General features: G+C 39.5%; 1 protein-coding gene across 9 annotated transcripts in view; it reads right to left on the bottom strand.

The window, feature by feature from the left end:
- The window catches only part of LOC133545261 (astrotactin-1-like), a 167167-nt gene extending 142319 nt beyond the window's left edge, over positions 1-24848 (bottom strand). For 4 of the 9 annotated variants that reach the window (XM_061890661.1, XM_061890665.1, XM_061890666.1 and 1 more), the window contains exon 1: positions 24431-24845. In XM_061890661.1, the coding sequence (XP_061746645.1) occupies positions 24431-24725 (295 nt within the window). In that variant the 5' untranslated portion in view covers positions 24726-24845. Of the gene's footprint in view, positions 1-24430 lie in introns of all 9 variants that reach the window. The other 5 variants (XR_009804783.1, XM_061890668.1, XM_061890663.1 and 2 more) reach the window with 3 other exon arrangements.
- Positions 24849-25281: the final 433 nt, after the last annotated feature.

The raw sequence follows: 25281 nt of genomic DNA, 5'->3' as shown, positions 1-25281 counted from the left end.
CTATGAAGTCGTGATTGGCAGGCTTGTCCCTGACAGTTTGGCCATGTTTTAGTTTTTCCTCTGCTTTTGTCTTTGTTTCCTGTCAGCGCTCTTATTTTGTCCGTTTCCTGTTTGTCTCCCTGAGTGCTGTGTCTCCCCAGCTGTGGCTGATTGGCACCTGGCCACACCTGGTGCCAATCAGCCAGATACTATTTAAGGCTGCCTTCCCCTCAAGTCAGTGCTGGATTATTGTGGTGTCGATGTCACCACTTGCTTTGTCTACTTCTGTTCACTCTGCTCATGCCATAGTTCCGTCGTGTCACAATAAGTGTTTTTGTTCTTAGCCAAGTTTGTTATCCGCCTCATGCGCGCCTTTTGTTGGTAGCCTTTTGGTTTGTTCTTATTTTAGTTTTTGATGATTTAATGTTTTCTTACGCAATGCCTGCCTCCTTCTCTGCATCTTGGGGTTCGTCAACAACACCCTCTGACAGTGATTCCTCAACGTGCTAAATGACCACGAAGACTGAACAGGACCAAAGATGTTTTTGGGCTGTGGAAGGTGAAAGGTCACATGCCAAAGCATGCAGAGTGATGTAGAGGAGCAGTATCATTTTATGATGAAAGTTTCCCCGCGGATACGGAAGAATAAAATGTTTAAAGCTGCAATAATGACATTTTCACAGCCAGTGTGATGGGGGTTAGTAAGACCCTGTTCTGTCGCCTGGCTCCTGTCAGACACGGACCAGGGATTCAAACTTTTTACAGCCGCTTTGATAAGACCATGTTCTATCTGCAGGGATTCAAACATCTCACAGGCAGCTGGATAAGACCATGTTCTATCTGCAGGGATTCAAGGCTGTCTGGCAGCAAATTGAAGGTGATTTTCCATAAGTGCTGCAATATTCCAAGTGCGGCGCGATAGTCATCATAATAAACGGAGCAGGAACAAGCCGTGCTCTCCACGGACGTCCATCAGCTCTTCTGTGTTTCATCTTCCTCACGCCGACTTTGTGTCTCCCCTTCTAACTTGCTTTCACTTTCACTTTCACAAACCCTGCCTGCTGGCGCTGACGTTTACACGACTTGGAAGATGTCGGCTCTTCATGCATAATTAAATCATGCAAACAACCTTCGCCTGATTGGATTCACAACTAATGTTGACCCGACATCCCCCCTGCAGCTTTTGACTGTTTTCTTAGATAAATGTACGCTTTAGAGAAAGTAGCTTTTGTGGATAAACCTCGGGGTCTGATTGAAAACTCTTTTTAAAGAGGAACTGCAGTTTTTGGGGAATTTAATCGTAAGATAAAAATATGTTTTACTTTATTTATGCATTCTAGTTTGTAATAACCGAGTTTTTCTTGGTAGCTAGCCATGCTGCTAATGAGAGTCAGCCAACAATACTTCATTTACATGTGGTGACCTGAATATTAGTAAGTGTTAGCGAGATTGTTATTATACATCGTTCCAAAGTACTGCAGACCACAACAACGTTCCAAAGTACTGCAGACCACAACAATGTTCCAAACTACTGCGGACCAAAACAATGTTCCAAAGTACTGCAGACCACAACAATGTTCCAAAGTACTGCGGACTAAAACAATATTCCAAAGTACTGCAGACCACAACAATGTTCCAAAGTACTGCAGACCACAACAATGTTCCAAAGTACTGCAGACCACAACAATATTCCAAAGTACTGCAGACCACAACAATGTTCCAAAGTACTGCAGACCACAACAATGTTCCAAAGTACTGCAGACCACAACGATGTTCCAAAGTACTGTAGACCACAACAATGTTCCAAAGTACTGTAGACCACAACAATGTTCCAAAGTACTGCAGACCACAACATTGATCCGAAGTACTGCAGACCACAACAATGTTCCAAAGTACAGCAGACCACAACGATGTTGCAAAGTACTGCAGACCACAACAATGTTCCAAAGTACTGTAGACTACAACTACGTTTCAAAGTACTGCAGACCACAACAACTTTCCAAAGTACTGCAAACCACAACAATGTTCCAAAGTACTGCAGACCACAACATTGATCCGAAGTACTGCAGACCACAACAATGTTCCAAAGTACTGCAGACCACAACAATGTTCCAAAGTACTGCAGACCACAACGATGTTCCAAAGTACTGTAGACCACAACAATGTTCCAAAGTACTGTAGACCACAACAATGTTCCAAAGTACTGCAGACCACAACGATGTTCCAAAGTACTGCAGACCACAACAACGTTCCAAAGTACTGCAGACCACAGAAACGTTCCAAAGTACTGCATACAACAACAACGTTCCAAAGTACTGCAGACCCCAACAATGTTCCAAAGTACTGCAGACCCCAACAATGTACTGCAGATTTCAAGCTAAGGTTGTAGTGTTGACGGTAAAAGTGCGTCTTTCATTTCTTTTTGGTCAAATGTTGTGGTTCTTCTTGACAAGGTTGCAGAACGTAGGAACTTGGGTGTTGCTTAGAACTAAACCGTGACCTGCCAGCTTCAACGTGAGCTAAGGTTTTTGACGGTTGAATTATTCTTGTTGGCACATTTTCACTTCCTGGTGGTCCTCACCTGCCTGGAGAGTCCTCAACTTGATTAGGTGAGGGCAGACTTGAGTTGTGCTTTTCCTAGTTTGCTGTGTTGTATCCAAAAAGTGAAGAACTGCTGCAGTTGTCAGGAGATCTTCGATCTTCAAAGACTACGAAAGAGTTTGCTGTGTTGCGTCCACAAAGTGAAGAACCTGCTGCAGTTGTCAGGAGATCTTCGTTCTTCAAAGACTAGGAAAGAGCTGCCGCACATGTGGTCTGCCCAAGGAGACGCAATCATCAGAGGCAAGTCGGAAGACTCAAAAACGGAAGAGGACTTGAAAGGTGAATATTCTAACAATTTAAAAGAAGTCCCGGAGGCTTGGGTAGACCTTGGAGAGAAAGTTAAGGCTACAATACTTTCGAAGGCCATCTGGACTCCCTGGAAACGCTGACATTGGAACAGACTTTGCTGGCAAAAACCTTGCAATGCTGAGTGGAAAACACACAACTTCATGTAGTCCTTGTCCACACAACATGGAGTCCCTGAAGCAGACACACTAACAAGAACTGGACTTGCACTCTGCATGAGTCCTCACAGTCCAAAAGGAAAAAACCCACTTGTGCACTTTGGACCGCTATGAAATATTAGTGTGGCTGTGTACCTCTCACCTTTGAAGCGATACGGTACCAATTGCTGGTGCCTGGGGAGTCGTACTGATAATCAAAGGTATCATTTTGTTGTTTGTGTGCTAATAAATGATCTCTGTTAAAGAACATGTAGCATTTAACCCTGAGTTATATTTACACTTGCAAACATCTTACATTTCAGCTTGTTTTCGTAGTCAGGATGTAGTCTTTGCCATTAATCTTTAGTTGAGTCCCACAAAGTATTTATACTGCAAGTATTGTCCTCATTACACGCCGGCTGGGTGTACGTTTCATTCACACACTTGGAGCTGTTGAGATCGCCATGCAAAATCGCTAATGCTAATCAGTAGCATGTACTTGGCATATCTAAATAAGTTAGCATTGAGCGAGGGGAGCCTTCATGCTTTCACGGCGGGAAAAATGACAACATGAATTAGAGGACATGTGGCATCATGTGGAGTGTGGCGGAGGCAGTCAGACAAATTGGAACTTGAATTTCAACACAAAAGCGCCACGTAGCATGGAGGTGAGCACAATGAGAGATAGGCGGCGTGAAACAAACACCAAACAATGGAGCAGCAACTAAGACAGGTGAGGCAGGAAGCTAATCAGCTAACTAGCAAGCAGAAGAGGTAACGAAGAGAGGAAAGGTGTCAGGTTCAAACACTGATGACATCTATGAAACAGACAAGAAGCAAGGAGTCATGCAGGGACAGAGTTCAATTTGGCTCAATGAGGAGAGACGTGTTGTGCTGTACACTCAGTTAAAGTTCCAACCTACGCCCTAAGGCACAGCCCATGTGCTCCTCTATTTATTTGGGAGGTCCCTGGTTAATTCTCCGATGTAACCAGTATACAAATGTAACTCATTTGAATACTCTAGCCTTTAAATACACCCCCTCTTTTAAACCAGTTGATCTGCCGTTTCCTTTCTGTTCTACACCCCTCTCCTTTGTGGATGGGGCGGGGGGCACAGGTTCGGGTGTCACTGATGAAGCGCTGACTGTCCAAAGTCGGGAGCCGGAGTGGACCGTTCGTCTGTGCATCAGACTGGACTGTCTCACTATTATGTTATAGCCACTTTGGACTGGACTCTCACACTATTATGTTAGATCCACTATGGACTGGACTCTCACACTATTATGTTAGATCCACTAGGGACTGGACTCTCACACTATTTTGTTAGATCCACTATGGACTGGACTCTCACACTATTATATTAGATCCACTATGGACTGGACTCTCACACTATTATGTTAGATCCACTATGGACTGGACTCTCACACTATTATGTTAGATCCACTATGGACTGGACTCTCACACTATTATGTTAGATTCACTATGGACTGGACTCTCACACTATTATGTTAGATACACAATGGACAGCAGTCCTAGTTAGACACAATATATGATTATACAGAAATGTAAATGTGCTGACACTCGTGATATCACTCTGTCTCTGCTTTGTCTGCGTCACCGCACTCGATGTTCGCCCTTGGCAGTCGCAGGACGGGTCTGGACACAAACACTGTCCCTTTGCACGGATAGAAAAGTACAACTTGAGCACAATTGATAATAACTATAGCAACAGCCTTTAAGCCTAACAGTTGAGTGATAACTTACAGATAACTATTCTAACAAAAAGGGCAATGAGAACATAACACAACATTCAAGTCGGGAGAATACAACGTCAACACAAACACAATCTAACAAATCACAACAGGAAGTCCACTACAAATGAGCTTGTTTGCCCGCCAAGTGCTTACCAAGTTGCTGAGTTCCCGTCAGGAGCAACAAAGGTACCCGTTGGAATGTCAATCAGTACTTTTAGTACCCACGGAATTGGGTCAGTAGCTATAAAAAGTAGCCGCTCGGTACCCATCCCCGGTGGTAAAAGTAGACCAAGTACAAAAGGTGGAATCAGCAAGACTGAGCACAGAAGAAAGTCCTGGAATAAATCCACTGAAAGGAAACAAGATGTTGTTTTTGAAAGTGTTCCAAGACGGCAGAAAAAAGGAAAGAAACGTGACTGAAGGCTGAAGTGCTGTGACTGATTGTGAGCGCTAATCCGGCTGGAGATGCTAACAACACATGCTAGCGTTAGCATGACAGGCACACACAAATAACACCCACGCTGGTCTTGGAGAGACAAAACACAGAAATCTGCGTCTATGTGGCTTGACAACATCAAAGGTGTTCCATTGTGGCGGCGGCGGCAAGAAGAAGAAGAAGAAGATGGAAACATGCTCCCTGATAAATGCCAACAAATACTTCATGATTTCCCTCCTGGACAGATGACTTTCATCCCGGCACGGAACAATCATGCAAATACGGCCCGGGTTTTTCTATTATTGCTTACTTACACTTTCACTTTCACATTCCAGACTGCGGCGGAACAATTTTGCATTGCAGCCAGCAAACTTAACTCCACCATTCTTCTGCTTCATTGACTTAGTCGTCTGCAGCCTCTTTCAAATAGTACTTCACTTTAAGGACAACTGCATTTTACTATTGATATTTAAATATACCCTCTTTCAAATAGTACTTCACTTCAGGGAGGACGACTGCATTTTACTATTGATATTCAAATGTATCGTCTTTGAAAGCGTACTTCATTTCAGGGAGGACAACTGTATTTAGGGACAGAGGACCCTATTAAATTTCTAAGGTTTGATTATTATTAGGGACCGATGTCCCTTTGGGACAGAGGACCCTATTGAATTTCTAAGGTTTGATTATTGTTATTTATTATTTATTATTATTATTATACCGCCGCCACTATGAGCTTTAATTTGACCCTCTTAACATGCTTCAAAACTCACCAAATTTGACACACACACATCAGGACTAGCGAAAATTGCCATCTAAACAAAAACCAAACCCCAAAACTCAAAATTGCACACTAGCGCCCCCTAAGGAGAAAATACAGACAAAACTGTCTCTAACTTCCAGTAGGAATGTCGTAGAAACATGAAACAAAAACCACTACGTGGGTCTCAGTTAGAACTATATTTCATACACTGACAACCCCCAGCTAAAATTAAGAAGGAGTTTGCTATTGCCACTTCAATACAAAAGTTGGCTAAAAAATGTCGCTTTTTTTCAAACATTATCTCCTCTGAGGCCGTTTGTCGTTTCGGCTTCAAATAAACACAGAAGAGACATTGAACCCATCTGATTAAAAGTTGATGAAAGAGTTTTAATTACTACCTCGGTTTGGATTTTATGAGCCCGCAAAGAACCGGTGCGCTTGTGCTGGAGCACTGCTGCTGTCACAAAACGGCGGCTTCCTGCTCAGACAAAACTGCTTCTAACTCACTGTAGGACTGTCATACAGACATAAACCAAAAACCTCAATATAGGTCTCACTGAGACCTATATTTAATACACTGACCACCCGCACTTAAAATCAACAGGAAGTTTGCTATTCCCACTACAAGACAACAGCAGCATTCCTTTCACAATGCATTAGTCTCAAAATGGCGGCATCAGGGCATCCTTATAAAATGCCCAAGCCACTTTACAACTGTTATTACTATGAGACTGATGTATAACACATAGAATAGAATAGAATAAAATAGAATAGATCTTTATTGTCATTGTACATTTGTACAACGAAAATGTATACAACTTTTTGTCTGCGTAATAATCCATCCATCCATCTTCTACCGCTTATCTGGGCTTGGGTTACGGGGGCAGCAGCTAAAGTCCCGTCCATCGCTGCTCACAGCTTTAATTTACTTTTGATATTTAAATATCAATAAAGCTGAAAATAACTATTGTCTGCAAGTTTAGTGGCGGGAAGTCATAGCTGTGCTCTAAAGGGTGAACGCGTGATTTACAGACGCTACTTTGGATTTATGTCCACCAGACAGAAACAGAGGAAGTGACTTTTGACGAATCAAAGAGTGAAATCAAGTGAATAGGAAGAGGCAACCTCACACAGCAAACAACAAGCTACTGCCACAACGACATGGGAGCAACCAACAACTCATCCGTGATTGAAAAGACAAGAACCTGTTTGTGGACGAGGAGACTTCAGCCATGGAAGCATATTGCATCTATTTATTAACACAATCCAGTGAAAATATTTAACAGTCCGGCAAGAGCTAACAAACACACCCGAGCTAATGTTGCTCTGTATGGCACATGTCACACTTAGCAAGCTTTTAAAAGGTACACACTCTGCTTTCATGAAACCTCTTTCTCTATTTGATTTTGCTTTTTTGTTTTTCTTAATAACGCATTCACGACTTCTTGTTCAGTAAATCTGTTACTAACTCAGTCACTCTCTTGGCAAACCCGATCATATTCACAAATGATCATGAGCTCATCTTCAAATGTGATTAAGTGAACATATTGACTATGTGACGTATACAAATGTGACCAAGTGACCATGTTGAAATGGGATCATGTGACCAGCAGCGATCGCTGGCCTTTCCAACCCAGTGAGTGGCGAGGATGTTCCCAACTGAGACAATCAGGAGCACTAATTAGTGTTCATGATCAGCCTGCTTATCAAGCAGCATGAGGATGAAGATGTGACAATGAGTCAATGTTTAATTGACAGTGAAATATGAACGTGTGAGTGAGAGAGGAGACATGATGACACACAACATCAAAATATGAAATCATAATTCAAACTAAAGTGACATGTGCGAGTTGAAAAGTGATGAATAATAATGATAGATCAATGATATTCTAAAGTGATGAATAATGATGTTAGATCAATGATATTCTAAAGTGATGCATGATGATGTTAGATCAAGGATATTCTAAAATGATGAATAATGATGTTAAATCAAAGATATTTGGGTAAAAAGAAGAAGAATGTGCATTAAAATCAGACGCGTGACGAGGATTTAGTGAAGCGTTGCTAACACCAACTTCTTGTGCTTTAACTGCAGGCTTCCTGATCCTAATTGCTTGTTTGCGTGTCCACTTCCTGTTGGCTTTATGAAAAGTTCATCTGCACTAATTAATTCTTTCCTGAGGAGGAATGTTGGTGCGTGGATTGAAGCAGTGTGTAGACTGTGTCATGTTATTCGCGCTATGTGGGGACCCTCAAGTGTCATCTTCTGTCATGTTATCCGTGCTATGTGGGGACCCTCAAGTGTCATCTTCTGTCATGTTATTCGCGCTATGTGGGGACCCCTGTGTGTCTTCTTCTGTCATGTTATTCGCGCTATGTGGGGACCCTCAAGTGTCATCTTCTGTCATGTTATCCGTGCTATGTGGGGACCCTCAAGTGTCATCTTCTGTCATGTTATTCGCGCTATGTGGGGACCCCTGTGTGTCTTCTTCTGTCATGTTATTCGCGCTATGTGGGGACCCCTGTGTGTCTTCTTCTGTCATGTTATTCGCGCTATGTGGGGACCCTCAAGTGTCATATTCTGTCATGTTATTCGCGCTATGTGGGGACCCCTGTGTGTCTTCTTCTGTCATGTTATTCGCGCTATGTGGGGACCCTCAAGTGTCATCTTCTGTCATGTTATTCGCGCTATGTGGGGACCCTCAAGTGTCATCTTCTGTCATGTTATTCGCGCTATGTGGGGACCCCTGTGTGTCTTCTTCTGTCATGTTATTAGTGTTATGTGGGGACCCTCAAGTGTCTGCTTCTGTCATATTATTCGCGCTATGTGGGGACCCTCGTGTGTCTTCTTCAGTCATGTTATTCGCACTATGTGGGGACCCTCGTGTGTCTTCTGTCATGTTATTAGTGCTATGTGGGGACCCTCAAGTGTCTGCTTCTGTCATGTTATTCGCGCTATGTGGGGACCACTGTGTGTCTTCTTCTGTCATGTTATTCGCGCTATGTGGGGACCCTCAAGTGTCATCTTCTGTTATATTATTCGCGCTATGTGGGGACCCTCGTGTGTCTTCTTCAGTCATGTTATTCGCACTATGTGGGGACCCTCGTGTGTCTTCTTCTGTCATGTTACTAGTGCTATGTGGGGACCCTTGAGTGTCTGCTTCTGTCATGTTATTCGCGCTATGTGGGGACCCTTAAGTGTCATCTTCTGTCATGTTATTCGCGCTATGTGGGGACCCCTGTGTGTCTTCTTCTGTCATGTTATTCGCGCTATGTGGGGACCCTCGTGTGTCTTCTTCAGTCATGTTATTCGCACTATGTGGGGACCCTCGTGTGTCTTCTTCTGTCATGTTATTAGTGCTATGTGGGGACCCTCAAGTGTCTGCTTCTGTCATGTTATTAGTGCTGTGTGGGGACCCTCAAGTGTCTGCTTCTGTCATATTATTCGCGCTATGTGGGGACCCTCGTGTGTCTTCTTCTGTCATGTTATTCGCGCTATGTGGGGACCCTCGTGTGTCTTCTTCTGTCATGTTATTCGCGCTATGTGGGGACCCTCAAGTGTCTTCCTATGTCCCATGTCAAGTCATGGTGTTGACGTTGCCTGCAGCAATATTTAACTCTGTCTCCCCCGACTGTGAACATGTTTCTCTCTAACGACTGAAGACGTTTCTCTCTAACGCTGCAAGGGAAAGCGAAGATGCAAGCGACTGGGCTAGAAAGTGTGGATTAGGAGGAGAAAAAATCCATTCCTCATCTTCAGTTGCAAGGACAGCTGCTCTGTCTTCCTCCTCAGGAAGCAGACATTGCATCAGTTAGCACACAGCAGCATCAGTTAGCAGACTTTGCATCAGTTAGCACACAGCAGCATCAGTTAGCAGACTTTGCATCAGTTAGTACACACAACACAAACAATGACAGCAAGCGTGCCAAATTGACGACACAATTCACAAGCAGGACCATAAATCTTTAGCCCGTGTGTACTAGCAGCTGTCGCCATGGAGACACTTTATTAACAATATAAGAGTATTGTGTGTGTACTAGCAGCTGTCGCCATGGAGACACTTTATTAACAATATAACAGTATTGTGTGTGTACTAGCAGCTGTCGCCATGGAGACTCTTTATTAACCTTTTGTTGTGTCCTGAAACATATGCGGCACACAAATATGAACTGGAATACTTTTCTTATAAAAGTTTTATTCTCTCAAAACTGTAAAAAAAAAAAAAAAATTAAAAATGTTTTTTTAGTATTAACAAATATTTGTTCTTATCTGATATGATTTTGCTCTATTTTTCAATGGATGCTTATTGTAACAGTCTACACTATGTTGTTCCCTCCATTAGAAGTTGGGTCGCGGGGGCAGCAGCCTAAGTAGAGAAGCCTAAACTTCTCTCTCCCCAGCAACTTTGTCCAGGTGTTCCCAGGCTAGCTGGGAGACATAGTCTCTACAACCTATCCTGGGTCTTCCCCTTGGTTTCCTAGCGGTTGGATGTGCCCTAAACACCTCAGCAGGGAGGTGTTCCTGCATCTGGTTCCTCTCCATGTGGAGGAGCAGCACTTTTACTCTGATCTCCTCCTGAATGACAGAGCTTCTCACCCTATCTCTAAGGGAGAGCCCCGCCCCCTGATGGAGGAAACTCATTTTGGTCGCTTGTACCCGTGATCTTGTCCTTTCAGTCTTAACCCAAAGATTATGACCATAGGTGAGGATGGGTACATAGATATTGTACCCGTGATCTTGTCCTTTTCGTCATAACCCAAAGACCATGACCATAGGTGAGGATGGGAACGTAGATCTTGTCCCTGTAATCTTGTCCTTTTGGTCAAATCCCAAAGATCATGACCATAGGTGAGGATAGGAACGTAGATCTTGTACCCGGGATCTTGTCCTTTAGTCATAACCCAAAGATCATGACCATAAGTGAGGATAGGAACGTAGATCTTGTACCTGAGATATTGTCCTTTCGGTCATAACCCAAAGATCATGACCATAGGTGAGGATGGGTATGCAGATCTTGTACCCGTGATCTTGTCCTTTTGGTCAAAACCCAAAGATCATAACCATAGTTGAAGATAGGAACGTAGATGTTGTACCTGAGATCTTGTCCTTTAGTCATAACCCAAAGACCATGACCAAAGGTGAGGAGGGGAACGTAGATCTTGTACCCGAGATCTTGTCCTTTCGGTGATATCCCAAAGACCATGACCATAGGTGAGGATGGGAACGTAGATCTTGTACCCGTGATCTTGTCCTTTTGGTCAAAACCCAAAGATCATGACGATAGGTGAGGATAGGAACGTAGATGTTGTACCCGGGATCTTGTCCTTTAGTCATAACCCAAAGACCATGACCAAAGGTGAGGTTGGGAACGTAGATCTTATACCCGAGATCTTGTCCTTACGGTCATAACCGTAAGTGAAGATGAGAACGTAGTTCGACTGGTAAATTGAGAGCTTTGCCTTCTGGCTCAGCTCCTTCTTCACCACAACGGATCGATACAGCATCCGCATTACTGAAGACGCCGCACCGATCCACCTTTCCATCTCAACATCCACTCTTCCCTCACTTGTGAACAAGACTCCCAGGTACTTGAACTCCTCCATTTGGGGCAAGGTCTCCTCCCCAACCCGGAGATGGCACTCCACCCTTTACCGGTCGAGAACCATGGAGGTGCTGATTCTCATCCCCGTTGCTTCACAGTCGGCTGCGAACCGATCCAGTGAGAGCTGAAGATCCTGGCCAGATGCAGCCATCAGGACCACATCATCTGCAAAAAGCAGAGACCTAAACCTGCAGCCACCAAACTGGATCCCCTCAACGCCTTGACTGCACCTAGAAGTTCTGTCCATCCATAAAAGTTCTGAACACAATGGGTGACAAAGGGCAACCTTGGCGGAGTCCAACCCTCTCTGGAAACTTGTCCGACTTACTGCTGGCAATGCGGACCAAGTTCTGACACTGATCATACAGGGAGAGGACTAAGTTCTGACACTGATCATACATGGAGCGGATCCCCACAATAAGACAGTCCGATACCCCATACTCTCTGAGCACACCCCACAGTACTTCTTGAGGTACACGGTCCAATGCCTTCTCCAAGTCCACAAAGCAAATGTAGACTGGTTGGGCAAACTCCCATGCACCCTTAGGGACCCTGCCCAGAGTATAGAGCTGGTCCACAGTTCCACGACCAGGACAAAAACCACACTGTTCCTCCTGAATCCGAGGTTTTAGGTCACCACATGAAAATGGAGTATTGTTGGCAGCATTTAGATGTTTTTTTCGGAGGCCTTCATGTACTCCCATTAGCCGCCTTGTTAGCTGACTTTTGCAAGCGTTTATTTATGATTTAGAATGCATGAAAAAGAAAAGTGTGTTCTTGTCTGACTTGAGAATTGTGAATGATGGGCAAACGTCCAGAAAAAGTGCTGTTCCCCTTTAACTGATCTTTAATTGTTCTTTAATTGTTCCTTAATTGCTTTTTAATTATTCCCTAATGGTCCTTTAAATGTTGTAGTCCAAGGCCAGAAGAGGACAGCCGGACACAGAGGAGGGACACGCGGCAACCGCCCTGACGGACGTTCAAGTGGATGAAATGACATTGGTGTTTGGAAGTCAAATGAAGGTCGTGCTAGCCACGGAAAAGATGTTAGCTTGTTGAACGCTGGGCCGCGTGTCGAAAGGAGGCCAGCGTGTGACCGAAGAAGAAAATGAAGATTTATTGCTTTTTGTAGCCTGATCAAATCAGCATTAGCATGAGGGGGAGAAACCAGCACACTGCTCTGCTGCTGCCAACACGGGAATAAGCCGCCATGTGCTGTGTGCACACAATCAGGACTTTCTGCACGCGCCCAGCAAGTCCATGCTCACACATAAATTACCTCATGCTAATCTTAAAGCGCAGCCATACGTAGAAATATATATATTTATAAATATATATATATATATATATAAATATATATATCTGTTTGCCAACTGTGTGTTCAGCTCACACTGGCCGCTGTGAGCCTGCATACTGATGACTGTTTGCCACACAGCAAATACAAACTGCTAAAGTCAATCTTCTACAAAGTCCAGAGTTCCACACAATCCTGTATCAAGTCCATAGTTCTACACAATCCTGTATCAAGTCCATAGTTCTACACAATCCTGTATCAAGTCCATAGTTCTACACAATCCTGTATCAAGTCCAGAGTTCCACACAATCCTGTATAAAGTCCATAGTTCTACACAATCCTGTATCAAGTCCACAGTTCCACACAATCCTGTATCAAGTCCATAGTTCTACACAATCCTGTATCAAGTCCATAGTTCTACACAATCCTGTACAAAGTCCATCATTCCACACAATCCTGTATCAAGTCCATAGTTCTACACAATCCTGTATCAATCTTGTATACAGTCCATAGTTCCACACAATCCTGTATCAAGTCCATAGTTCTACACAATCGTATACAAAGTCCATGGTTCCACACAATCCTGTATAAAGTCCATGGTTCTACACAATCCTGTATCAATCTTGTATACAGTCTATAGTTCCACACAATCCTGTATCAAGTCCATAGTTCTACACAATCCTGTATCAAGTCCACAGTTCCACACAATCCTGTATCAAGTCCATAGTTCTACACAATCCTCTATCAAGTCCATAGTTCTAGACAATCCTGTACAAAGTCCATAGTTCCACACAATCCTGTATCAAGTCCATAGTTCTACACAATCCTGTATCAAGTCCATAGTTCTACACAATCCTGTATCAATATTGTATACAGTCCATAGTTCCACACAATCCTGTATCAAGTCCATAGTTCTACACAATCCTGTATCAAGTCCATAGTTCCACACAATCCTGTATCAAGTCCATAGTTCTACACAATCCTGTATCAATCTTGTATACAGTCCATAGTTCCACACAATCCTGTATCAAGTCCATAGTTCTACACAATCCTGTATCAAGTCCATAGTTCTACACAATCCTGTATCAATCTTGTATACAGTCCATAGTTCCACACAATCCTGTATCAAGTCCATAGTTCTAGACAATCCTGTATCAAGTCCATAGTTCTACACAATCGTGTACAAAGTCCATGGTTCCACACAATCCTGTATAAAGTCCATGGTTCTACACAATCCTGTATCAATCTTGTATACAGTCTATAGTTCCACACAATCCTGTATCAAGTCCATAGTTCTACACAATCCTGTATCAAGTCCATAGTTCTACACAATCCTGTATCAATCTTGTATACAGTCCATAGTTCCACACAATCCTGTATCAAGTCCATAGTTCTAGACAATCCTGTATCAAGTCCATAGTTCTACACAATCGTGTACAAAGTCCATGGTTCCACACAATCCTGTATCAATCTTGTATATAGTCTATAGTTCCACACAATCCTGTATCAAGTCCATAGTTCTACACAATCCTGTATCAAGTCCATAGTTCTACACAATCCTGTATCAATCTTGTATACAGTCCATAGTTCCACACAATCCTGTATCAAGTCCATAGTTCTAGACAATCCTGTATCAAGTCCATAGTTCTACACAATCGTGTACAAAGTCCATGGTTCCACACAATCCTGTATAAAGTCCATGGTTCTACACAATCCTGTATCAATCTTGTATAGTCCATAGTTCCACACAATCCTCTATAAAGTCCATAGTTCCACACAATCCTGTACAAAGTCCATAGTTCCACACAATCCTGTACAAAGTCCATAGTTCCACACAATCCTGTATAAAGTCCATAGCTCCACACAATCCTGTATAAAGTCCATAGTTCTACACAATCCTGTATCAATCTTGTATAAAGTCCATAGTTCTACACAATCCTGTACAAAGTCCATAGTTCTACACAATCCTGTTAAAAAGTCCATAGTTCTACACAATCCTGTATTAAGTCCATAGTTCTACACAATCCTGTATCAATCATGTATACAGTCCATAGTTCCACACAATCCTGTATAAGGTCCATAGTTCTACACAATCCTGTATCAACCTTGTATTAAGTCCATAGTTCTACACAATCCTGTATCAATCCTGTATAAATATCATAGTTCTACACAATCCTGTATCAATCCTGTATAAAGGTCATAGTTCTACACAATCCTGTATCAAGTCCATAGTTCTACACAATCCTGTACAAAGTCCATAGTTCTACACAATCCTGTACAAAGTCCCTAGTTCCACACAATCCTGTATAAAGTCCATAGTTCCACACAATCCTGTATAAAGTCCATAGTTCTACACAATCCTGTATCAATCCTGTATAAAGTCCATAGTTCTACACAATCCTGTACAAAGTCCATAGTTCTACACAATCCTGTATAAAGTCCATAGTTCTACACAATCCTGTATTAAGTCCATAGTTTTACACAATCCTGTATCAATCTTGTATAAAGTCCATAGTTCCACACAATCCTGTATAAGGTCCATAGTTCTACACAATCCTGTATCAATCCTGTATAAAGGTCATAGTTCTACACAATCCTGTATCAATCCTGTATAAAGGTCATAGTTAAATGATAAATGATAAATGGGTTGTACTTGTATAGCGCTTTTCTACCTTCAAGGTACTCAAAGCGCTTTGACACTACTTCCACATTTACCCATTCACACACACATTCACACACTGATGGAGGGAGCTGCCATGCAAGGCGCCAACCAGCACCCATCAGGAGCAAGGGTGAAGTGTCTTGCTCAGGACACAACGGACATGACGAGGTTGGTTCTAGGTGGGATTTGAACCAGTGACCCTCGGGTTGCGCACGGCCACTCTCCCACTGCGCCACGCCGTCCCCATATATGTTCTACATATGTTCTACATATATATATATATATATATATATATATATATGTTCTACATATAGTTCTACACAATCCTGTATCAGTCCTGTATAAAGGTCATAGTTCTACACAATCCTGTATCAAGTCCATAGTTCTACACAATCCTGTACAAAGTCCATAGTTCCACACAATCCTGTATCAACCTTGTATTAAGTCCATAGTTCTACACAATGCTGTATCAATCCTGTATAAAGTCCATAGTTCTACACAATCCTGTACAAAGTCCATAGTTCTACACAATCCTGTATAAAGTCCATAGTTCTACACAATCCTGTATTAAGTCCATAGTTCTACACAATCCTGTTTCAATCTTGTATAAAGTCCATAGTTCCACACAATCCTGTCTAAAGTCCATAGTTCTACACAATCCTGTATCAATCTTGTATACAGTCCATAGTTCCACGCAATCCTGTATAAAGTCCATAGTTCTACACAATCCTGTATAAAGTCCATAGTTCTACACAATCCTGTACAAAGTCCATAGTTCTACACAATCCTGTATAAAGTCCATAGTTCTACACAATCCTGTATTAAGTCCATAGTTCTACACAATCCTGTATCAATCTTGTATAAAGTCCATAGTTCCACACAATCCTGTATAAGGTCCATAGTTCTACACAATCCTGTATCAATCTTGTATACAGTCCATAGTTCCACACAATCCTGTACAAAGTCCATAGTTCTACACAATCCTGTATCAATCCTGTATAAAGTCCATAGTTCTACACAATCCTGTACAAAGTCCATAGTTCTACACAATCCTGTATTAAGTCCATAGTTCTACACAATCCTGTATCAATCTTGTATAAAGTCCATAGTTCCACGCAATCCTGTACAAAGTCCATAGTTCTACACAATCCTGTATCAATCCTGTATAAAGTCCATAGTTCTACACAATCCTGTACAAAGTCCATAGTTCTACACAATCCTGTATTAAGTCCATAGTTCTACACAATCCTGTATCAATCTTGTATAAAGTCCATAGTTCCACACAATCCTGTATAAGGTCCATAGTTCTACACAATCCTGTATAAAGTCCATAGTTCTACACAATCCTGTATTAAGTCCATAGTTCTACACAATCCTGTATCAATCTTGTATAAAGTCCATAGTTCTACACAATCCTGTACAAAGTCCATAGTTCTACACAATCCTGTATAAAGTCCATAGTTCTACACAATCCTGTATTAAGTCCATAGTTCTACACAATCCTGTATTAAGTCCATAGTTCTACACAATCCTGTATCAATCTTGTATAAAGTCCATAGTTCCACACAATCCTGTATAAAGGTCATAGTTCTACACAATCCTGTATAAAGGTCATAGTTCTACACAATCCTGTATTAAGTCCGTAGTTCTACACAATCCTGTATCAATCTTGTATAAAGTCCATAGTTCTACACAATCCTGTATCAAGTCCATAGTTCTACACAATCCTGTATCAATCTTGTATACAGTCCATAGTTCCACACAATCCTGTATTAAGTCCATAGTTCTACACAATCCTGTATAAAGTCCATAGTTCTACACAATCCTGTATTAAGTCCATAGTTCTACACAATCCTGTATCAATCTTGTATAAAGTCCATAGTTCCACACAATCCTGTATTAAGTCCATAGTTCTACACAATCCTGAATCAATCTTGTATAAAGTCCATAGTTCCACACAATCCTGTCTAAAGTCCATAGTTCTACACAATCCTGTATCAATCTTGTATACAGTCCATAGTTCCACGCAATCCTGTATAAAGTCCATAGTTCTACACAATCCTGTATCAATCCTGTATAAAGGTCATAGTTCTACACAATCCTGTATAAAGGTCATAGTTCTACACAATCCTGTATCAACCTTGTATTAAGTCCATAGTTCTACACAATCCTGTATAAAGGTCATAGTTCTACACAATCCTGTATCAATCCTGTATAAAGTCCATAGTTCTACACACTCCTGTATCAATCTTGTTATAAAGTCCATAGTTCGACACAATTCCAGGGTTGAGAGAGTGAGCATAATGCAGCGTACTCTCCCCAAATTATAATAAACACTCTCAAGTCAACTACTAGTAACACCACTATGAGCCCGTTGACGTTCAAGAAAAATAAGCGGCAGCTCAGCTCGCTCGCAGTGCTTAAAGTGAAGGATTATTAGCTTTTGGCGTAACATTGTCTGTCTGTCTGAGAGAAAGACAAGCATTATTGACCTACAGTTAACAACTAAGTTATTTCACTTTACCTTTTTCTGTGTTGATTGAGCTGTGTTGAAGCAGCAAAAAAGGACATGATGTTAAATGAAGAGTTTCTGTCTGTGATAGTGTATATAATAATGTAAGTGCATCATAAAGCCTACATGAACTCCACGGTGTTCAGAGATGAATAGTCTCCCCTATTTCTAGTGTACTATTTTTTCAGTCATAGTTACATTAATCATTAGTCATGTAGCAGCCTAGTTTCCCTGCTATCACATGTTGATAAAAAATATAATATTTACATCAGAAAAATTAACTACAGGCTTCCAAAATGCTGTAATAAATGAAACATGATGAGTTGAGCATATGTCAGCATGTGGCCCCACTTTTATTGCAAACGCTTACTTACAGTAAGTCATTAATTTGACTTTGTAAGTCATTATTTTGACTTAGTAAGCCATTATTTTGACTTAGTAAATTACTAAGTCATAATAATGACATACTTAGTATCTCAGGTAACGAGGACTGTTTTGTTTTTTACTTCACGGAAAAAATATGGAGATGTATATCATATATTGCCATTCAGCAAATGGAGCGGAAAACACAACCAAAAGTTGTAGGCTTCTTCACGCGACGAAGCTTGCCTACTTCACCACAGTCTGTAGGGCTATTTAAGTAAACATTGATTGATGATATGAATACTATTTTATGTCGATGTAGTTGTGAAGAATATTTGATGTTGATGTAGTTGTGAATAACATTTAATGATGATGAAGTTGTGAATAATAGTATGAATAATATTTAATGTTAATGTAATTGTGAATAATATTGTAAATATGTGATGTAGTTGTGAATAATATTTAATGTTGATGTAGTGGTGAGTAATATTTGATGTTGATGTAGTTGTGAATAATATTAGGAATAATATTTAATGTTGACGTAGTTGTGAATAATTTGTGTTGTACTTGTGAATAATATTTAATGCTGATGTAGTTTTAAATAATATATGAATATTTTTAATGTTGGTGTAGTTGTGAATAATATTTAATGTTGATGTAATTGTGAATATTTGATATTCATGTAGTTGTGAATAATATTTGATTTTAATGTAGTTGTGAATAATGTCGATGTAGTTGTGAATAATGTTGATGTAGTTGTAAATAATGTTTATGTAGTTGTGAATAATGTTGATGTAGGTGTGAATAATATTATAAATATTTAATGTTGATGTACGTGTGAATAATTTTGTGAATTATATGTGATGTAGTTGTGAATAATATTTAATGTTGATGTAACTGTGAATAATATTATGAATATTATTATGGGATCTGAGCCAAGGATGCCGTTGTGGCTTGTGCAGCCCTTTGAGACACTCGTGATTTAGGTATATACAAGTTGTTTTATGTTGATGCAGTCGTGAATAATATTTAATGTTGATGTAGTTGTGAATATTTGATGTTGATGTAGTTGTGAATAGTATTTGATGTTGTGAATAATATTTGATGTTGTATCCATCCATTTTCTACCACTTATTTCCTCATTGGCGGCGTACACCCTGGACAAGTCGCTACCTCACCGCAAGGCTGATGTTGATGTAGTTGTGAATAATAGTAGGAATAATATTTAATGTTAATGTAATTGTGAATAATATTGTGAATATGTGATGTAGTTGTGAATAACATTTAATATTGATGTAGTTGTGAATAACAGTAGGAATAATATTTAATGTTGATGTAATTGTGAATAATATTGTGAATATGGGATGTAGTTCAGAATAATATTTAATGTTGATGTAGTGGTGAATATTATTTGATGTAGTTGTGAATAATATTACGAATAATATTTAATGTTGACATAGTTGTGAATAATGTTGTAAATCATTTGTGTTGTACTTGTGAATACTATTTAATGTTGATGTAGTTGTAAAAAATATTATGAATATTTTTTTATGTTGATGTAGTTGCGAATAATACGTGATGTTGATGTAGTTGTGAATAACAGTAGGAATAATATTTAATGTTGATGTAATTGTGAATAATATTGTGAATATGGGATATAGTTCAGAATAATATTTATTGTTGATGTAGTGGTGAATATTATTTGATGTAGTTGTGAATAATATTACGAATACTATTTAATGTTGATGTAGTTGTAAAAAATATTATGAATATTTTTTTATGTTGATGTAGTTGTGAATAATACGTGATGTTGATGTAGTTGTGAATAATATTGTAAATATTTGTGGACTTCTGGATCTGCCTCCCGGGAGCCTTTTGGCCATGGAGACCAGCTGCTGGGTCTCTGCTACACCAGAGTCTGTTTGGATGTACTGGAGGAGATGCGGATGAGGGGGACAGGGCTGCGGAGCTAGCACTGAGCTACTGGGACGGAGAGGCTTCGCGGTGTCTTGACTGGGTGAGCAGGTGTCGGACACCTCAGTCACCTTGGACGATCCTCGCTCATCCATGCGGACTGGACATTGGCTGAGAGTGGAGTCGGCTGTCTTGGTTGCTTTGTTGGGTCTGCTTCTGTCTCTGGCCATGCTCCCTCCTCCCCAGCAGACGATGGCGTCGAACACCGCAGAGGCCACCACAGTGGATATGTTTCTTTTACTTTTTATTCATAGCTGTATGTAGAAGTGTCTGCTTGTATCTGCTGCTTTAATGTCCTCTGTGTTCTTTAATGTTTGATGTTTACTATGGCTATGAGTTGTTGTTGTTTTTTTTCCCTTGGCCTCAGTCTGCACCCCCACTCCAGGGCCTAGGCTAAGACCGATTTTTTTTATTTTATTTTAATCTTCTATTTTTTTCTCCCATCCCCCCCTTGTTTACCTGTATGTCATCTTTTTTGTAAGGGGCGCTGGAAGCCGACAGACCCGTCAGCGATCCTGTTCTGTCTCCCTGTAATGTTTGTCTGATCTTGAATGGGATTGTGCTGAAAATTGTAATTTTCCTGAAGGAACTCTCCTGACGGAATAAATAAAGTACTATCTAATCTATCTAATCTAAATATGGGATCTAGTTGTGAATAATATGTAATATTGATGTAGTTGTGAATAAATAATAAATAATATTGTGAATAATATATGATGTAATTGTGAAAAATATTTCATGTTGATGTAGTTGTGAATAATATGTAATGTAGTTGTGAATAATATTATGAATACTATTTTATGTTGATGTAGTTGTGAATAATATTTTATGTTGATGTAGTTGTGAATAACATTTAATGTTGATGTAGTTGTGAATAATAGTAGGAATAATATTTAATGTTAATGTAATTGTGAATAATATTGTGACTAATGATGAATGTTGATGTACTTGTGAATAATTTTGATATATGTATTAAAAATATTATGAATAACATTTGATGTGGATGTAGTGGTGAATAATATTTGATGTTGATGTAGTTGTGATTAATGTTTGATGTTAATGTAGTTGTCAATAATGTTGATGTTGGTGTGAATAATGTTGATGTAAATGTGGACACTATTATGAATAATGATGAATGTTGATGTAGTTGTGAATAATGTTGATGTAAGTGTGAATATTATTATGAATAACATTTGATGTGGATGTAGCTGTGAATAATGTTTGATGTCGGTGTGAATAATATTATGAATAACATTTGATGTGGATGTAGTTGTGAATAATGTTGATGTAGTGGTTAATGATGTTGATGTAGTTGTGAATAACATTTGATGTCGATGTAGTTGCGAATAATATTTGATGTAGTTGTTAATAATGTTGATGTAGTTGTGAATAATGTTGATGTAGTATTGAATAATGTTGAAGTAGGTGTGAATAATATTATGAATAATATTTGATGTTGATGTAGTTGTGAATAATGTTGATGAAGTTGTGAATAATGTTGATGTAGGTGTGAATAATATTGTGAAAAATATTTGATGTTGATGTAGTTGTGAATAATGTTTGATGTTAATGTAGTTGTCAATAATGTTGATGTTGGTGTGAATAATGTTGATGTAAATGTGGACACTATTATGAATAATGATGAATGTTGATGTAGTTGTGAATAATGTTGATGTAAGTGTGAATATTATTATGAATAACATTTGATGTGGATGTAGTTGTGAATAATGTTTGATGTCGGTGTGAATAATATTATGAATAACATTTGATGTGGATGTAGTTGTGAATAATGTTGATGTAGTGGTTAATGATGTTGATGTAGTTGTGAATAACATTTGATGTCGATGTAGTTGCGAATAATATTTGATGTAGTTGTTAATAATGTTGATGTAGTTGTGAATAATGTTTGATGTCGGTGTGAATAATATTATGAATAACATTTGATGTGGATGTAGTTGTGAATAATGTTGATGTAGTGGTTAATGATGTTGATGTAGTTGTGAATAACATTTGATGTCGATGTAGTTGCGAATAATATTTGATGTAGTTGTTAATAATGTTGATGTAGTTGTGAATAATGTTGATGTAGTATTGAATAATGTTGAAGTAGGTGTGAATAATATTATGAATAATATTTGATGTTGATGTTGTTGTGAAAATTGTTGATGAAGTTGTGAATAATGTTGATGTAGGTGTGAATAATATTGTGAAAAATATTTGATGTTGATGTAGTTGTGAATAATGTTTGATGTTAATGTAGTTGTCAATAATGTTGATGTTGGTGTGAATAATGTTGATGTAAATGTGGACACGATTATGAATAATGATGAATGTTTATGTAGTTGTGAATAATGTTGATGTAAGTGTGAATATTATTATGAATAACATTTGATGTGGATGTAGTTGTGAATAATGTTTGATGTCGGTGTGAATAATATTATGAATAACATTTGATGTTGATGTAGTTGTGAATAATGTGGATGTAGTGGTGAATGATGATGTAGTTGTTAATAACATTTGATATTGAAGTAGTTGTGAATACTATTTGATGTCGATGTAGTCGTTAATAATGTTGATGTAGTTGTGAATAATGTTGATGCAGTATTGAATAATGTTGAAGTAGGTGTGAATAATATTATGAATAATATTTGATGTTGATGTAGTTGTGAATAATGTTGATGTAGTTGTGAATAATATAATGAATAATATTTGATGTTGATGTAGTTGTGAATAATGTTGATGTAGTTGTGAATAGTGTTTGATGTAGTTGTGAATAATGTTGATGTAGTTGTGAATAATGTTTGATGTTGATGTAGTTGTAAATAATGTTGATGTGGTTGTGAATACTATTATTAATAGTATTTAATGTTGATGTAGTTGTGAATAATATTTGATGTTGATGTAGTTGTTAATAATGTTGATGTAGTATTGAATAATGTTGAAGTAGGTGTGAATAATATTATGAATAATATTTTATGTTGATGTAGTTGTGAATAATGTTGATGTAGGTGTGAATAATATTATGAATAATATTTGATGTTGATGTAGTTGTGAATAATGTTGAAGTAGGTGTGAATAATATTATGAATAATATTTGATGTTGATGTAGTTGTGAATAATGTTGATGTAGTTGTGAATAATGTTTGATGTTGATGTAGTTGTAAATAATGTTGATGTGGTTGTGAATACTATTATTAATAATATTTAATGTTGATGTAGTTGTGAATAATATTTGATGTTGATGTAGTTGTTAATAATGTTGATGTAGTTGTGAATAATGTTGATGTAGTATTGAATAATGTTGAAGTAGGTGTGAATAATATTATGAATAATATTTGATGATGTAGGTGTGAATAATGTTGATGTAGTTGTGAATAATATAATGAATAATATTTGATGTTGATGTAGTTGTGAATAATGTTGATGTAGTTGTGAATGTTTGACATTGAAGTAGTTGTGAATAATGTTGATGTAGTTGTGAATAATGTTAGAATTTGATGTAGTTGTAAATAATGTTGATGTGGTTTTGAATACTATTATTAATAATATTTAATGTTGATGTAGTTGTGAATAATATTTGACGTGAATAACATAATGACTAAAATGTCATGTGACTAACATGATGAATAAAAAGTGATGCTGATGTGAATAACATATTTCACCTTGATGTGAGTAATATGTCATGTGGATAATATTATGGGCGACGTTGTTAGCAGGCCTGAGATAACGGTAGTTAGCAATGTGTGACGTCACGGCGGCCGCCAGGTGCGTTGTGAGGATCAGGAAGAAGGGCAGGCAGGCAGGCAGCCAGCATCAATAATACCGGCAGTTAGCATGGTGTGACGTCACGCAGGCAGCCAGCATCAATAATAACGGCAGTTAGCATGGTGTGACGTCACGCAGGCAGCCAGCATTAAATAATAAGATGAATAATAACGGCAGTTAGCATGGTGTGACGTCAGGGCGGCCGCCAGGTGCGTTGTGAGGATCAGGAAGAAGCTAGGGCAGCATGCATGAGTAATAATGATGGCGGGGGTTGTATTACCGAGCACAAAGAAGGGCAGCTCGGTGTTGTCCAGGTCGTCGACCAGCAGCAGGTGTCCGGGGAAGTCGTTGGTGACGGAGAAGAGCAGCTTGGCCTCGGACACGGAGGGACTGTGCATGATGCTCAGCTCCTTCTCCCGCAGGAAGGGCAGCGCCGACACCGTCACACTCTTCATCTTGCACTCGGCGTCCTGCTTCTCCTCCTCCTCCTGGCCGGCCACACAACACATTCTGCCCGCACACAGCAGCCAGCTAGCCAGCAGCAGCACCATCATCGCAGCTCCTTTTACCGCCATCGCCTTGCTCTTCTCCCGCCAAAGCAGCCGGCAGGACGCGGGCGGACTGATGGATGCTCGGCCGGGCGGGCGCTCGCGTTGAGCAAAACAAACGCTCCCTTTCTCATCTTCCCCCCACACACTCAATAGGAGCAGCCAGCTTGAATTTTCTCCACTTCTTCACTTACGTTTCAAACTCACTTCTCATATAAACAACCATCGGACTTCTCCTCCTCTTACTTACACACATAAAGTCTCCAAGGAACCAGTAACACACGTGTCCGCATCACATAAAGTCTCCACATACATATGTATATACGTACATACATATGCATGTATGTACGTACATACGTATGTATGTATGTACATACATACATACGTATGTGTGTATATATGTGTATGTATACACATACATATGTATATACATACATATCTATATACATACATATGTATGTATATACATACATACATATGTGTGTATGTCTATACATATGTATGCATATACATATATACATACATACGTATGTATGTATATATGTGTATGTGCACATATACATATGTATATACATACATATGT

The sequence above is a fragment of the Nerophis ophidion genome, linkage group LG28 (assembly GCF_033978795.1).
Source record: "Nerophis ophidion isolate RoL-2023_Sa linkage group LG28, RoL_Noph_v1.0, whole genome shotgun sequence".
In the NCBI taxonomy this organism is placed as follows: Eukaryota; Metazoa; Chordata; class Actinopteri; order Syngnathiformes; family Syngnathidae; genus Nerophis; species Nerophis ophidion.
The sequence above is the reverse complement of the archived record's forward strand: the minus strand, read 5'-3'. Positions and strand labels throughout refer to the sequence as shown.